The sequence below is a fragment of the Mizuhopecten yessoensis genome, unplaced genomic scaffold (genome assembly GCF_002113885.1).
Source record: "Mizuhopecten yessoensis strain PY_sf001 unplaced genomic scaffold, ASM211388v2 scaffold10837, whole genome shotgun sequence".
NCBI classification, from domain to species: Eukaryota; Metazoa; Mollusca; class Bivalvia; order Pectinida; family Pectinidae; genus Mizuhopecten; species Mizuhopecten yessoensis.
In genome coordinates this window covers 396,681-414,123 of record NW_018408746.1, presented here as the reverse complement: position 1 = coordinate 414,123, position 17,443 = coordinate 396,681, and the positions used below count along the sequence as shown (strand labels likewise).

At 35.8% G+C, this 17,443-nt stretch overlaps 2 protein-coding genes across 2 annotated transcripts in view; both read right to left on the bottom strand.

Annotated features, from left to right (window-relative positions):
- Positions 1 to 3,398: 3,398 nt before the first annotated feature.
- Positions 3,399 to 4,586, bottom strand: LOC110462844 (E3 ubiquitin-protein ligase XIAP-like). The gene has a single exon (XM_021517051.1). The coding sequence runs from the start codon at positions 4,561 to 4,563 to the stop codon at positions 3,454 to 3,456; it is 1,110 nt and encodes a 369-aa protein (XP_021372726.1). The 5' UTR covers positions 4,564 to 4,586; the 3' UTR covers positions 3,399 to 3,453.
- Positions 4,587 to 9,959: 5,373 nt separating this feature from the next.
- LOC110462847 (monocarboxylate transporter 12-like) overlaps positions 9,960 to 17,443 on the bottom strand; it is a 16,637-nt gene continuing 9,153 nt past the window's right edge. Inside the window, exons 2-5 of the mRNA XM_021517066.1 lie at positions 16,301 to 16,444; positions 15,470 to 15,613; positions 11,146 to 11,976; positions 9,960 to 10,360 (exon numbers count right to left, since the gene is read on the bottom strand). Of these exons, the coding sequence (XP_021372741.1) occupies positions 10,224 to 10,360; positions 11,146 to 11,976; positions 15,470 to 15,548 (1,047 nt within the window). The 5' untranslated portion in view covers positions 15,549 to 15,613; positions 16,301 to 16,444 and the 3' untranslated portion in view covers positions 9,960 to 10,223. The remainder of the gene's footprint in view (positions 10,361 to 11,145; positions 11,977 to 15,469; positions 15,614 to 16,300; positions 16,445 to 17,443) is intronic.

The window sequence follows — 17,443 nt, the reverse complement described above, 5'->3', positions numbered from 1 at the left end:
CATCATGTATCATCTCACTCCATCGTGTATCATCTAACTACATCATGTATCATATCACTACATCATGTAGCATCTCACTACATCTTGTATCATCACACTAAATTATGTAGCATCTCACTACATCTTGTCACATCACACTACATTATGTTTCATCACACTACATTATTTATCATCACACTCGTCATGTATCATCACACTACTATATCATGTATCATATAAATACATAATGTAAAATCTCACTACATCGCGCAGCATCACACTTCATTATTTATCAATTCACTACATCGTGTCTCATCTCACTACATCATGTATCATCTCACTACATCATGTAACATCTCACTAAATCGTGTAGCATCACACTACATTATGGATCATCTCACTACATCGTGTATCATCTCACTACATCGTGTATCATATCACTACATCATGTATCATCACACTATATCATGTATCATATAAATACATAATGTAAAATCTCACTACATCGCGTAGCATCACACTTCATCATGTATCATCTCACTACGTCATGTATCATCACACTACATCATGTATCATCTCACTACATCTTGTATCATCACACTACATTATGTATCATCACACTACATTATGCATCATCTCACTATATCGTGTATCATCTCACTACATCGTGTATCATCTCAATACGTCATGTATCATCATACTAAATCATGTAACATCACTCTGCGTCATGTATCAACACACTACATCATGTATCATCACATTACATCATGTATCAACTCACTACATGATGTATCATCTCACTATATCATGTATCATCACACTCGTCATGTATCATCACACTACATCGTGTAGCATCACACTACATCGTGTATCATCACACTTCATCCTGTAACATCACACTAAATCATGTAGCATCTCACTACATCCTGTAACATCACACTACGTCATGTAGCAATACACTACGTCATGTATCATCACACTCCATCATGCAGCATCACACTACATCATGTAACATCACACTACATCATGTAACATCACACTACGTCATGTAACATCTCACTAAATCATGTAACATCACACTACATCATATAACATCACACTATATCATGTAACATCACACTCCATCATGTAGCATCACACTAAATCATGTAACATCTCACTAAATCATGTAACATCACACTACATAATATATCATCACACTATATCATGTAACATCACACTACGTCATGTAACATCACACTACATCATGTAGCATCACACTTCATCATGTATCATCACACTACATTGTGTATCATTACACTACGTCATGTAGCATAACACTCCATCATGCAGCATCACACTACGTCATGTAACATCACACTAAATCATGTAACATCACACTACATCATGTAACATCACACTACATCGTGTAACATCACACTATATCATGTAACATCACACTACGTCATGTAGCAATACACTACGTCATGTATCATCACACTCCATATCATCTAACTACATCGTGTATCATCTCACTACACTATGTATCATCTCACTACATCGTGTATCATCTCACAACATTATGTATCATCTCACTACGTCATGTATCATCACACTACATCATGTAACATCACATTACATCGTGTAACATCACACTACATCATGTAACATCACACTACATCGTGTAACATCACACTACATCGTGTATCATCACACTACATCGTGTAACATCACATTACATCGTGTAACATCACACTACATCACGTAACATCACACTAAATCATGGAACATCACACTACATCATGTATACTCACACTACGTCATGTAACATCACACTAAGTCATGTATCATCACACTACACCATGTAACATCACACTACGTCCTATAACATCACACTACGTCATGTAGCAATACACTACGTCATGTAGCATCACACTCCATCATGCAGCATCACACTACGTCATGTATCATCACCCTACATCCTGTAACATCACACTAAATCATGGAACATCACACTACATCATGTATACTCACACTACGTCATGTAACATCACACTGAATCATGTAACATCACACTTCATCGTGTATCATCACACTAAATCGTGTAACATCACACTACATCTTGTAACATCACACCCCATCATGTATCATCACATTACATCATGTATCAACTCACTACATGATGTATAATCTCACTATATCATGTATCATCACACTCGTCATGTATCATCACACTACATCGTGTAGCATCACACTACATCGTGTAGCATCACACTACATCCTGTAACATCACACTAAATCATGTAGCATCTCACTACATCATGTATCATCACACTACATCCTGTAACATCACACTACGTCATGTAGCAATACACTACGTCATGTAGCATCACACTACGTCATGTATCATCACACTACATCATGTAACATCTCACTAAATCATGTAACATCTCACTACATCATGTATCATCACACTACATCCTGTAACATCACACTACGTCATGTAACATCACACTACGTCCTATAACATCGCACTACGTCATGTAACATCACACTACATCGCGTAACATCACACTACATCATGTAGCATCACACTTCATCATGTATCATCACACTACATTGTGTATCATTACACTACGTCATGTAGCATCACGCTACGTCATGTATCATCACACTACATCGTGTAACATCACATTACATCGTGTAACATCACACTACATCTTGTAACATCACGCCCCATCATGTATCATCACACTACGTTATGTAACATCACACTACGTCCTATAACATCGCACTACGTCATGTAACATCACACTACATCGTGTAACATCCCACTATATCATGTAACATCACACTCCATCATGTAGCATCACACTAAATCACGTAACATCACACTAAATCATGTAACATCTCACTACATCATGTATCATCTCACTAAATCATGTAACATCACACTTCATCGTGTAACATCACACTATATCATGTATCATCACACTCGTCATGTATCATCACACTACATCATGTATCATCTCACTAAATCATGTAACATCTCACTACATCATGTATCATCTCACTAAATCATGTAACATCACACTTCATCGTGTATCATCACACTAAATCGAGTAACATCACACTACATCTTGTAACATCACACCCCATCATGTATCATCACACTACGTCATGTAACATCACACTACGTCCTATAACATCACACTACGTCATGTAACATCACACTAAATCATGTAACATCACACTACATCATGTAACATGACAATACNACACTAAATCGTGTAACATCACACTACATCTTGTAACATCACACCCTATCATGTATCATCACACTACGTCATGTAACATCACACTACGTCCTATAGCATCACACTACGTCATGTAACATCACACTAAATCATATATCATCACAATACATCATGTATCATCTCACTATAGCTACATCAAAGTCTCAAAGTCAAACCAATCTGTAGCAAACATATTAACTCACGAACACAACATGTTGGACGGCCAAGTTGATGGATCTCTGTCAAAAGTCTTTACGAAGAAACAAACTGAGAGGTATTTACTGAAGATTGTCGTCGTATTGATGACACACTGGAGTTTATCGGGTGAAAACTTGCTTTTGACGTACATACAGGTAGACGACACACATGCATGCTGAATTAATAGCTTCTCCAAAGTCCGGAGACGTATTCCTGATAGCATCACACCACAGGAAAAACATCTCACCCTGTCCTCGGGGCCAACGTAGTAAAATCCTGCCTCAGCCACATCACTTAAAAACTTCTCCTTGTCATCGCCATTGTTTCCTGAAGACTGTGTCATCAACATGCTATGCATTGTCAATTTTCTCTTTTCCAATGATTCATAGTAAGGATTGCCAGAGGAAATTTGTTCAATGTCTGACTTGATGATCTCATCAATAGCCTCTTCAGACATGTGTGCCTTGACCAAAGGGCATCGTGGAAATCCCTCCGCATGCATGGTCCATGGGTCATCCAACTCTTTCCAGTCAATCCGCGCTCCTCCACAGTAGTAACATCGTGCACGGTCTATCAGTCCATCGCAAAAGAAACCCGCTTCCGCCATAGATGCTGCTTTGGTATGGAAAACAGTGTCGTTAAATGTCACCTTTCGCTTCTGTTCATCAGCAAAGTCTGGATGTTGTACTTCGCCAGGGGGACTACTTCCTATAATGGCATGTCTGGATAAATGGTAGATCCTTGCCATGATTTTCCTCTCCAACACCAGATGACCACTAAGAGTGTATTCTAGTATCCACTCACACTGTTTCCGGTCTCCGACGTTCAGGACACAGCTGCAGATTGTCGGGAATATTTTGTCAACCCCACGGCCCACTATGTCTATCGTGTCCTTTGCTTCCGCGTCTATTTTCAGTTCCACCTGTGTGCTCATGGATTGTATACACTGTAACGTTTCCACCACTTTGTCTGTTTTGTACTGTTCATGGCTTTTACTATTCTTTATATAATCGCTTAAATCCAGTTTGATCTCTTTTGAGGAAGGCATTATTTGTATCCCTAGAATGTTCATATCAGTGGAACTGATATTTCTGAGTCCACTTTGGAACATGTAGTCGAAGAGACTTGTCGATTGAGGGATCTTGCAGAGGATAACATTGGTATCACTTTCATGAAAATTTAGTACTGATGACGTCATGCGACGTAAGACCTCTTCCAGCCAGTGAAGCGTCTTGGAAATAATTATTGCATCCGATACTTGTCTTTCATGTCCTTGTTCAAATGAAAGGGAAATGCATCGTTTGGAGAGTGAGCAATATGAGTAAACAAGTTTCAACATGTTGAGGAATTCCTCCTGAATGGGGTGTACGATGAGGATGCATTTTGAGCGTTCTATCATACCACGTATGCTCTCCAGTAGTGGTTGCCCCGGAAGTATATCCAACTCTATGTCACAACACGTGACTCCTTTATCTTTTAATGGTGTCAGTATGACCTCCACAACACTCTCAGCCAGGTTAGATTCGTCGTACACCACACACGCATCACATTGTTTATTGCTGGTTCGTTCTACTGCCATACAGAGGGATTTGCCATAAACTGCAAAATAAAAAAAAAATCACCGTTTCAAAAAATAAAATGATCACAAAGAGAATACCGAAGTGTCAACAAAATCTATAATTCGAACCAAAATCAATAAAAGTAAGACATAATACAAAACAAATGGAAGTTTAAATTGTAACCCTTGAAAACTTTCAAGACATTACGATTTTAGTGTTACGTTGTTGTGTGATTCTTTCGATATACATCAAATGCTCAAACTAATTTACTTGTATCATCCCTAAGATGGCGTGCACTTAAGCTTTGATTTTGACAAAATAATCAAGGGATGCAAAGCTCGTAAAAGAGCATAGTCCTGGGGTTCGAAGATGCTATTGTGGATGAAGCTAACAGACACACTCTGTCAAAGATATAATTGTGTTGGAATGTTGTTTCAAGAAAAAGAGACATGCACAGTTTATTGATACAGAAATGTCCGCTACAATTAAAGGAGAAATTCTTCTTTATGTTTATATTAAAGCCCCCTAAAAGATGCCGTAGTCACCAAAAGTTTCAACCCCCTGATTAGTCATGTTTAAATACCTCAATTAAAAATAGGAACTTATATATGATATTTATATAGCCAGGTTAACGTAGTCAGAAATAAGGCATTAAGGCTGATAAAAATAGCTCACTGGACTTATAACGTGTCAATCTCTTTTGCGATCCAACTGAGTGCTGAGAAATGACCTATAATTTAAAGTTTATTCATGCGGGGTTATATTTCTCTTCTACTAGCTGTTGAGAGGAACTCAGACCTCAAATAAAGATAGATGTCGCCATGCGAAACCACCAAAATCATAGTAAAATTCCCTGGTAATACATTTTTATTTATTTATAAATAAGAAAACGTAAAGGCTAAGTTACCTTGATCGATAAATGATCTTTAGATGATGTGCCATTTGATAACATTCTGTGATTATATGAATGCGCTAGACATGTCATAAACATTGAAGCTGAAAAGTACAATAATGTTTATAACAAGTCTAGCTCTTTTATAAAAAACATTAAATGTTAAAAAAAAGACATTTTATATGAAGTTTAAGTAGTGTTTATGGTCAAAGGTCTATGGTTTAACATATATATACAGGTGAAATATGTTACGCGGACGTTTTACTTTGATTTTTGTACTTTCCCATAGCAACAATCATCTCTTTGTGAGGACGGTATACCTCTCCACACATAGTTAAAGAGAAATAAAGCCCCGCAAAACCTAGGTATATAAATGATCTTCAAATAACATGTCATTTCGTAACATTAACTTTGGTCGCTTAAGAGATTGACATGTTATAAATCTGGTGAGTAACTTTTATCATTACATCAGCTTTAATGCCGTATTTTGACTTCGTTAACCTGGCTATGTGCCTTTTAATTGCTCATGTACAAGTTCAATATATTTAAATTACATATATATTCCGATTATTGATAAGGGTATTTGAATATGACTTGCCAGTGGCTTGAAAGTTAGGGGGACTATTACATCTTTTAGGGGGACTTATTAAACCTTAATGACGTATTAACGCAATAAGGTCCTACATTTTTGACTCAACATAGTTTGCAAAACGATTAATTTGAAGATTGAAAATTGTACGTTAAATTGAACTTCAACGACGGATTTACACAATAAGGTTATACACATTTTCCGCGACATAGTTTGCATTGCAATTGAATGTATAATTGAACACGCCAGCATATGTTTCGGTCCTTAGAATGATATATTAGTACGATTCCAATACCATTTCGTGATACAAATTGTATTTTATTGCAGATCGCAGCACATTAGTTGCCTCTTACTTAACATGAAGGCTTATTATTTCTCCGAACCTGCTGGGGGTGAATTTGACTTTCGGTTTTATTACATTTATAGGTAACATGGAGACAGTGACCCCCTTGTAGTGACTACTGGTTTGGTCGTTCTGGTGTATCCCGTACCATTTGTACCAACATCAACAGTCATGCATGCAGATTTGGTTGTCTTGTCCTTTTCCCGATATTTCATGTACAGCACTGACATGGAATTCATCGGAATCGCATAAGTCTTTTCACCGAATTTGTTAAATGCCTTTATCTATTACATGGTCAGGAAGTAGGAATGTACACATTTATAATTGTACATAATTTCTTCAGATTAAAGTCCAATAACATGTATTCAACAACTTGTATACTTCGTAGTCTCTTTTCTCAGACCCTTCTTTTACCTACTTTTAATCTAAACGTTCCAAATAGGTGTTCTTGCTTTGTTTGTCAAACATTTTACTGTTTCATCCCATTCTACAGTTCACGGAAAGATGTATCAAATAAAACATATGGCAGTGACTTTCAGAACATCAACGACTCTATATTTCGCTGTTCCTTCTTTCAGCTTTGTGTATATTTATTTAACAAATGTATAGCATTTAACCAGAAAAAGACCTCACAACAGTTGGCTCTAAAGAATAGAAGCTGCATTTTCATTTAAATACTGGATAGGGCTTATATTATCTGTCAGGTTATGTAGATCACTGACACCACTTCCTATCACGACGAGACGTCAGTATAGCAGAATATATTGCTATCTCATTTACACAAAGATAGAGACTGCATGAACCATTGTTGGTCTAACTTATGTGTCAATCAGTCATCAAGGAAATATGTCATGACAAAGACATGTCCCGTTCCAACGAAATCGCAACCAAATTCAGCAGCTAGAAACCAAATATTCGAGGTTTGAAAGGTCATTAAAAGCTGTTCGAAGTTCCATTAATATTTTATTGCCTACACTTGTAGGCAATAAAATATTAATGGAACTTCGAACAGTATTCTAAATCATCAGAATGGTTACGAAACATTCGCAAAAGTATAAATATAACCTTTTAGCTGCTTTGGAGATGACTTTTGAGTAGCATCGAAATAACAAATACGGTTGAAATGGAAGTGTATTGGCGGTATAAATTAAAAAGAGCCATACATTTAGTTGGACCATAATTGCAAAGTGCTTTTCTTTACTTGATTTGAATTAAAAACATTCACATTCATAGTTGTTATCTTATTTGTGTTTACCGGTTGAAGACAAAACTAGGTTTGGAGGTAGAACAGACCTATCGTATCCCACTGCGTGGCGTTAATGGTCCCCTACATCATCGGGGTTTTTCTTACGTGTCTTTTGTTAAGGGATCTTTGAAAAAAACCTAAATTGATCTGCTGCTCTTTTTGCAACATTTTGGGTCCTTTTTCTCTCTACTTTCTAATAATCTATTTTTGAATCCTAGCGCATTGCTTGGACAAAACTCACTGCCTTAGTGTTGAACGTTCGCCCAAGAGGAGTAGGCAATGGATTAAGTCCCCAGGCTGGGGCCTGTCAAAGTTCTCCAAAATGTTATACAAAAACATAGGCTGTATATTAAGTACATATATGTGACATTGTAAACATTATAATCTGTAAATGTACTTTAAAAGAAATGTGTTCATAAATGACAAATTAAATGTCTGATACTAACTTTATGGATTATGTTAATAGTTTTGTAAGAAAACTAGGTAAAATATTATTTTGATATTATATATATGGATTGAATGGATTTTTATGTACATTGCGGCAATGAATAGCAGTAGCTGATCTACTTATCCTGTGGAGCGCGTTCGCTGTAAATGCTGATAAGTTGGTGGATGAAGTGCCCTGTGTCATTAAAAAGCTCTTTGAGTTTAATGAGCAAATTGATGTCACGGGGATCACCCAGCCGGACGTTTGACAGTTAGAAAAGTCGTGACCATGAGGCGGATGTCAGTATCTGATATGACAATGTTATAAGTATTATTTTTAACTTTAAATTAGAAAGAATAATAATAATAGTACAGTGGTGCACCACTTATGATTTTTGTAATGTTTATTTTTATTTCTCACAACTACGTAATCTCGGAAAAGGGGAGATAACTCTTCTCAGAAACGGTACTATGCGTAGTAATATGAAGTGGTCATTGTTTGTTAAATCAGCTGACTGGTTGCATGAGAATCGTTGTATTCATAGTGTGTTCATGGTATAATGGCAGTTCTTTTCAGTTGGTAGATTCATGTACAGAACAAACATCAAAAACGTATATATATATATATATATTCACTGTTGATATATATGATATGATAAATGAAGTTACCTTCACTTCCTCTCCCGAAAGGTCAGGTATCAAAGTGAATGTTTCAAAACGACCGTGCATTTTAACGATATATGTATATATTAGATTACATAAATATTATTTGTTTTTTCCTGCATGAAATACATCACAAAGAAGATTTTTTTCCATGTTCCTAAATGGGGGAAAGCTTTAGCAAAGCTCTATGAACAGTAATTAAGTCGATATATATATATACTGCCTTCGGCTGTCTTTAGCCGGGGAACTATTGGTTTTATATAATAGTTATATTTTCAATTATAGTATATCAGTTCTATCTTCTTGTAATATGATGTATATGTACATGTAACAGTTCTGTTTCACCGTGTCTTGATAAAGGAGCGGATCGCTCCGAAAATTTGACAACCTAAACTTGTCCACGCTGTTGGAATTACTTCTTAACCCTATATACTATTTTAAGTAATTCGTATCTATTAGGATCCAGTGTTATATGGGATTTTACCGTCTATATTACTTCTTTGACCTATACTGTATTATAGAAAGCGATCATTCAATATGACTTTTACATAGACATCATGTATGAGACCTTCAGTGTTTATTTCTAATCACGAAGCAATAAAGTTATTAATACATCAACACACTTTAGAATGAGAATGCCTATACAGGTTATTTAGGATGCACGGTAGTCTAGTGGTAGGACGCCGGGCTCGTGACCGAAGGGTTGCGTGTTCGAATCACGGCACGGCACTGTGTTGTATCTCTGAGCAAGATACTTTACTCCGCTTGTTCCATTCCACTTAGCTGTAAATAAGTACGTGGTTGGGCAGTGCTAGAATTGCTGAATGCTAGCTGTTAGCGCCGAAATTGCAGCTCCGGCTGCATGCTCCTGAGGAAGTTGAGAAAGGTATTGGCTGGTTGCAAATTCCCTATAACCACGGATAATAATTTGTGAACCGCTTTGAGACGACCTACGAACTTGGTTGTGATAAAGCAGTATGTAAGAACCTCGAATTATTATTATTATTTAAATATGAAGATCAACCCAATTAAAATGATACCTAAAGTTAAATTTCAGCAGAGTTCTTCACTTCTGCTTTCCTTAGCCGTTTTTAGAAATTTAAAAATCAAAATTAAAACAGCAGTCAATGACATTGCTCCAGACAATTGGAATGCGTGAGTCCAGGTACCCGTGCTGTCTCTGATGGCGCCTGCAATGAGAATATAGCCGACATGTATAATAATGCACTGATTCAGCAATTTTAAGATGTTATTTATAGATAGCTCGCGCAGGTATTTGGTAAATTAAAGCCTTAATATCATTCTCTTCTTGTAGTTTTGCATTAAATCAAGAAAAACATTTTCTGATTTTGGACTTTCCCTTTCTTGAGAGTAATATTTTGCTTTCCACTATAGTGAATACACCATATGGTGATTCTGTATTCAAGAACCTGCTCCGAATAGCACCTTTTCATGATACTCGTAGAAGACTGCTGACGGATTTACTTACAAAACATGGTTTTGAGAGATCAATTTTGATGAGGCAATTGACAATTTTTAAGATTATCATAATCATCTCAGGAAATGTTCTTATTTCTTATGCTATATAAGTTATTTTATTTGATTCGGATTAGTTTCCTTTGTCGGTTTGTTGCCCTTAACCGGTTATTCTTTTAAGAACGTGACTTGGATTTGACAAAGATTTACATGATGGGTATCAACGATGAGGCAAAAGAACGCTTATCCTTCCGAAAGTTCTCGTCTCATTTTCCTTGTACCTTTTTAAAATCTTCAATGATATTCCGGGTAAAAATTCATTTTCCTGATATTCTTTCCTATTAACATCGATTTTGAATTCAATTAAGGATATAACCACATTCGATATCAGAAATAGAAGAGTTGTGTTGACCTTGAAATCCAAAGATGCATAGAAAATGTTATCATCTAAAGCGCAATAATTGTATTTCGAAGAAATGGAATAAATGAAAACACTTACCTGTTGCAAGTGGATTTAGCAAAAACGCAACAGCTGCTGACCAGCAGATGAAGCCCCAGGTACTAGGTAAACGTTCAAGGTCAACGTACTCCACGGCCATGATCATCAGAGTGCCATTGTATCCACCAGCGAACAGACCATAACATCCCATCAAAACACATAGTTCAAGTTTTCTTCGCAGTAACGAAGTACAGACGATTCCCGATCCGAACAACAAAATTGTTGTGGCAAACATCTCATGGCGGTGTTTCGGAAATACATCCATTGCATATCCGAACAGTATTCTACCAATGAGATCTGTAAGTCCAAAAATAAAAAGTACAAATGCTCCATCTTCTGTCGACAAGCCAATCTCATGAATGAATGGAGGAACAATATTAAACAGACTGTTATATCCAAACATTCCAAAAAACACTGCGAAAAATAGTAGAATGCAATTCAGTTGCTTAAAGAGATTCCATTCTAATTCTTTTATTGTAAGTAATACTTGCTTAGTAAATTTTGTGATCTTTTCACATATTGTATTGACGATAGAGGTTATTTTTAGTTTTCTGGTGGTCGATTCTTCGTGCGATTTGCTTTTTGACGTATACTCTTTTAACGGTCGGATGAGGAGGCCACAGACACAGATGTTCCACATAATACCACCATAAACAAGCAGAGCTCCATGCAGCCCGTATTCCGTCAGTAGATATCTGATGAGGTAGGGAAAGAACATTCCGCCCAATCCTCCTCCGGCGAGTGAAATCCCAGAGGCGGTTGACCTGTATTTGTTGAAGTAATCAGCAATCATTACAACAGACGGCGAAAAGGCCATTCCGTACCCGATACCTAGTAAACAAATAGTATACAATTATGGTATTTCACATATATTTTCCGATACAATTATTTTCGAACATTTTTAATATTTGATATTTTTTTGATATATTTTTCAGAGGCAATGACATTTATACATGGATACAATGTGGCCAGCGAACTGAAAGGCATTGCGATTTATTTGCAACCAGGTTTTGATTTGCTATATTAATTAGTTATTAGTAGCTTGATTACACATCCAAAGTCGTATGAATTACTTTCATTATGTGAATAATTACAAAATGACGTTAACTTGGTTTTATTATGTGTTAGTACATGAATTATGTATAGGAGATATTGTAAAGTGTGAAAGTTTGATTTTATAAAAAAAAAAAAAAAAAAAATGAAAAAAAAAATATATTTAAGCATTGAACTGTTTTTGTATGATATTTATGATCTATTTGAATGACACAGCTTTGCAAGCAAACAACATAATGCGCGCTAGCTGTGTCATATAAATAGATCATAAATATCATACAAAACAGTTCAATACTTATATTTACGTTTTCTCTGCCTCTTATGTTATTTTTTAACTTATAATGTATAATTAAAATTAGCAATGCCCGCCTTGTCGACAGTCCACACAATTTCGTTCAATAGTTTGAACAGCGTATTGTCGCGTGCTGATTGGCAAACAAAGTAGTACATTGACATTTTAACAAACACTTCAAATTTATTCCACAATTTAGTATCAATACAATTGCGTATGATATGTCTTTAGAGTGATTCCAGTTTTTCAATAGAAATCTGAGCTGAAAGTTAGATTTGAAATTGTTTCGATTTTCCCCCGGAACAAATTTCGCGCATGGATGAATACAGTGAACACCGTGAATAGGACCTTGACCTCCACGAGGGAGTTATTTTTGGAATTTAATTCGAACTTTTCTCTCTGCTCGTTTTGTGAAGAATCCAGGCGTGAATGTATTTGTTGATTGTATGGGAACCCGAAAACAATCGGTAGATTCTATAACAGCATCGTTATTTGACATGTCGTCTGAAACTGAGGAACCGTGGATCAGAGACGCGTGAAACTGATAGCGTTTGAAGTGAGTGATCTAGCGACGGAGCACAGGTTCGTTACAAATGTCTAAAATGACGAATGTTTATGTGTGCTGTGACCCATCAGTAGGTCTGTAACATATGTGTCAGTAGGTCTATAGAATATGTGTATTTCAGACATTCATAACGAACCCCTATTGATTAGTGCAATGTAACAGACGATATTTCTGATAAATTGCATGAGCGTTAAAATTGTTTCCATTGCCGGCATTGGTGTTTTCAACCGTTGTGAATTTTGTACGATATTGCAGACCTTGGTCTTGTTTTCGTTGTAATAAAAGTGTTTTTTATTTTATTTTTTATTTTGCACACACAGTTACAATGACATTATCAAATCTCACAATGCCCAGCGATATTTCAGCAGCCGTCATGTTTATTTACATTGGATATTGTAGTTCCGGTCAGTGTTGTAATTAATACGCTAAGAATTGTGTCTCGTGCGGCATGGTAATTATGTCTCGTGCGGCTTGGGAATTAAAGTCCCATCAACGACACAGCTCTCAAAGAGGCTATATAGTGACAATGCCATGCAAATGTAAATATATGTGACCTTTAACAGTTAGATGACGTATTGTATGGCAACAGTAACTAATAACAGTTTTTGACGCGCATATATTTACATTTGCATGGCCTTGTCACTATATAGCCTCTTTGAGAGCTGTGTCGTTGATGGGACTTTAATTACGGTATATATATTTACATTTGCATGGCATTGTCACTTTATAGCCTCTTTGAGAGCTGTGTCGTTGATTGGACTTTAATTACCATGCCGCACGAGACATAATTACCATGCCGCACGAGACACAATTCTTAGCGTATTAATCACAACACTAACCGGAACTACAAAATCCAATGTAAATGAACATGACGGCTGCTGAAATATCGCTGGGCATTGTGAGATTTGATAATGTCATTGTAACTGTATGTGCAAAATAAAAATAAAAAAATAAAAACACTTTTATTTCAACGAAAACAAGACCAAGGTCTGCAATATCGTACAAAATGCACATCGGTTGAAAACACCAATGCCGGCAATGGAAACAATTTTAACGCTCATGCAATTTATCAGAAATATCGTCTGTTACACTGCACTGATCAACAGGGGTTCGTTATAAATGTCTGAAATACACATATTCTATAGACCTACTGACACATATGTTACAGACCTTCTGATGAGTCACAGCACACATAAACATTCGTCATTTCAGACATTTGTAACGAACCTGTGCTCCGTCGCTAGATCACTCACTTCAAACGCTATCAGTTTCACGCGTCTCGGATCCACGGTTCCTCAGTTTCAGACGACATGTCAAATAACGTTGCTGTTATAGAATCTACCGATTGTTGTCGGGTTCCCATACAATCAACATGCAAATACATTCACACCTGGATTTTTCACAAAACGAGCAAAGAGAAAAGTTCGAATTAACTTCCAAAAAATAACTCCCTCGTGGAGGTCAATGTCCCATTCACGGTGTTCACTGTATTTATCCATGCGCGAAATTTGTTCCGGGGGAAAATCGAAACAATTTCAAATCTAACTTTCAGCTCAGATTTCTATTGAAAAACTGGAATCACCCTCTAGACATATCATACGCAATTGTATTGATACTAAATTGTGGAATAAATTTGAAGTGTTAGTTAAAATGTCAAAGTACTACTTTGTTTGCCAATCAGCACGCGACAATACGCTGTTCAAACTATTGAACGAAATTGTGTGGACTGTCGATAAGGCGGGCATTGCTAATTTTAATTATACATTATAAGTTAAAAAAGAACATAAGAGGCAGAGAAAACGTAAATATAAGTATTGAACTGTTTTGTATGATATTTATGATCTATTTGAATGACACAGCTTTGCAAGCAAACAAAGCATAATGCGCTAGCGCGCATTATGTTGTTTGCTTGCAAAGCTGTCTCATTCAAATAGATCATAAATATCATACAAAAACAGTTCAATGCTTAAATATTTCCGATATATTATTCCGAGTAAAGCATACTGGTGCAACATTTTGGAATAATCTGCAACATTTCTTAAAAATCAAGGCCTCTATTATTTCCCTTAATCATTTAGTGGTAAATGTTGGAAACAAGACTTTGTAACTTGGTTCAGGTATGTGTGATATAAAACATCTGATTTAAAAACTAAAACCATTCAGTTTGAAGAACAATAACGCATCCATGTTTGGATAAAGTATTTCAAAAACATTTGCATACATTACATAAAAATATGCATTTCCCTATCAATATCGTTGTAATGGTTTCTGTAATACAATTATTATATTGGTATATGTACATTAGTAGACCGTAACAAATATTAATGATTTAAAACACATGTTGAATAGGATACAGTGATTACACTTTTATAAAACACTTCCACAAAATGATTAACGAAGTAATTTATTCTCACCTGTAATAATGCCATATGTGAAATAAAGAACCTCATACGAGGTTGCAAACGAGGATAATACTAGACCTCCACCAGCCATCAGTCCACCAAAACATATCAGGGTTTTATACGAATATCGTCTACTTAAAGCAGCGCTAATAGGACCTGAAATATAGAGAAGCACGTGGTAAACACTTGTTGTACTGAAGCATTTGTTTGTGATGAAAACAACATATCAATTCGAGAAAGAATATTCATAATTTTTGTGATGGATCAGCATATCCTATGATAGCACATAACTGGAAGCAATTATAAAATGACTATATATATATATATATATATGACATATTTGTTCTATACATATATACATCTATTGTACTTTATCGTCTCCTCACTGTAATAATAATCATCAAATATTTCATACATTTTAATTCGCCAGGCTTAAGTTAAAATATAATGACCTAGGAGTGCTCCCCTTCCCTGTAATGTTTTGTGTTTTGTGTTGATTTTTTCTGTTTCAGTTTATTTGTTTTTTTCTCTTGTGTGTTTGATGTCATAGGTTTATATATATTGTTTTTGCATCAGTGTCTCGGTGTATGTCTTTATGTATGTACATGACATTGGCAATTTTTTGCTTAATATCTGCTTATGTGTTAATAATGATATCTTACATGATGATGATGATGATGATGATGATGATGATGATGATGATGATGATGTCTGATGATGATGATGATGATGATCTTTGTTTAAATTGTATGAACAATCATGTACTGAGGAACAATGTCATATATGTTTTGTCTTGTCTTGTAAAAAATAAAAAAAAATAAAAAAAAATGGCACATTACATACCAAGAAACTGCTGTAAGAATCCTGCCAAAGACTGCGTTAAGGATAAAGCTTTGTTGGAGACATGAAACTTCTCAGACAACTCAACGTACAGAATACCAAACGACTTTTGACCTCCAACTACAAAAAAGGATATAAAGAATCCTCCTGAAATATAAATGACCTGTGTTAAATATTACAATGAATAAGGCCATATTTTATCACATTTTAATTTTAGAACAGTACAGTCGTTCACGTTTTGATATGGAAAAGTTACAAAGAATACAAATGCAAGCAAACCATGTATGAATAGTTTTGGCGATTATCTAACTGTAATTCAACAACAATCTCTAAGGTTTTCCAGCTGGCAAATACAAATCCACAACACTTATGGGCCATTCAGATGACAGAATATTTTGATTTCGAGGTATTCAATGCTCAAAATTCCTATTCGATGATTTCGATTTTTTTTTTCTTTTGATTTCATTTCAGGTATTATGTTACATGTATAATAGTAAAACAACTGTCCTAAATACATATATTAAAAAGTAAGTGAATTATCATCCACATGGAAAACAATTAAGTGCGCTTTCTTGGTTGTCATTATGTACTATTAAAAACATTACTACTGCTTATAGATACTACATTCAACATATCGTTGTCTAGACGTAGAGGTAATTGACCTAACTAGTGGCTGTACCTATGGCCGTCACGCAAAATCGTAAATTTCTTTCCTTGTCGATTTGAAAAATATAGTGAAGACTTTTTTTTTTTTTTTTGTGTAATTGTTTATTTTTCGACGATTTTTTCATAATACATATAATCATTAAAAGAAACACACACACACACACATATACCCAAACTTACAGAACATATATGCTAGCACGAGATAACTTATTATACAACCATCCTATTCTGCATATTTATTTATTAAAACATTTCCTCATTCTCCTACCTGATGAATAGGAAATGAGAGTTCTGCATAAATCCGCCCCTCCCTCTATATTTATAGTAAATCCCTCCCTGACGGGATGGATCAGTGAGGGACCAGTGAGGGATGAGGGACTGACCCCTTAACCTTGTGAGGGACTGACCCCATGACCTTTCATAGGAATTCCCTCTCAAAATAGATTGAATACCCCATAGGGAACATTGAGGGACTGCCTT

Excerpts from the sequence above, each read along its gene's own strand:
- LOC110462844 (XM_021517051.1), bottom strand. The coding sequence starts at position 4,563 with ATGTTCCAAAGTGGACTCAGAAATATCAGTTCCACTGATATGAACATT.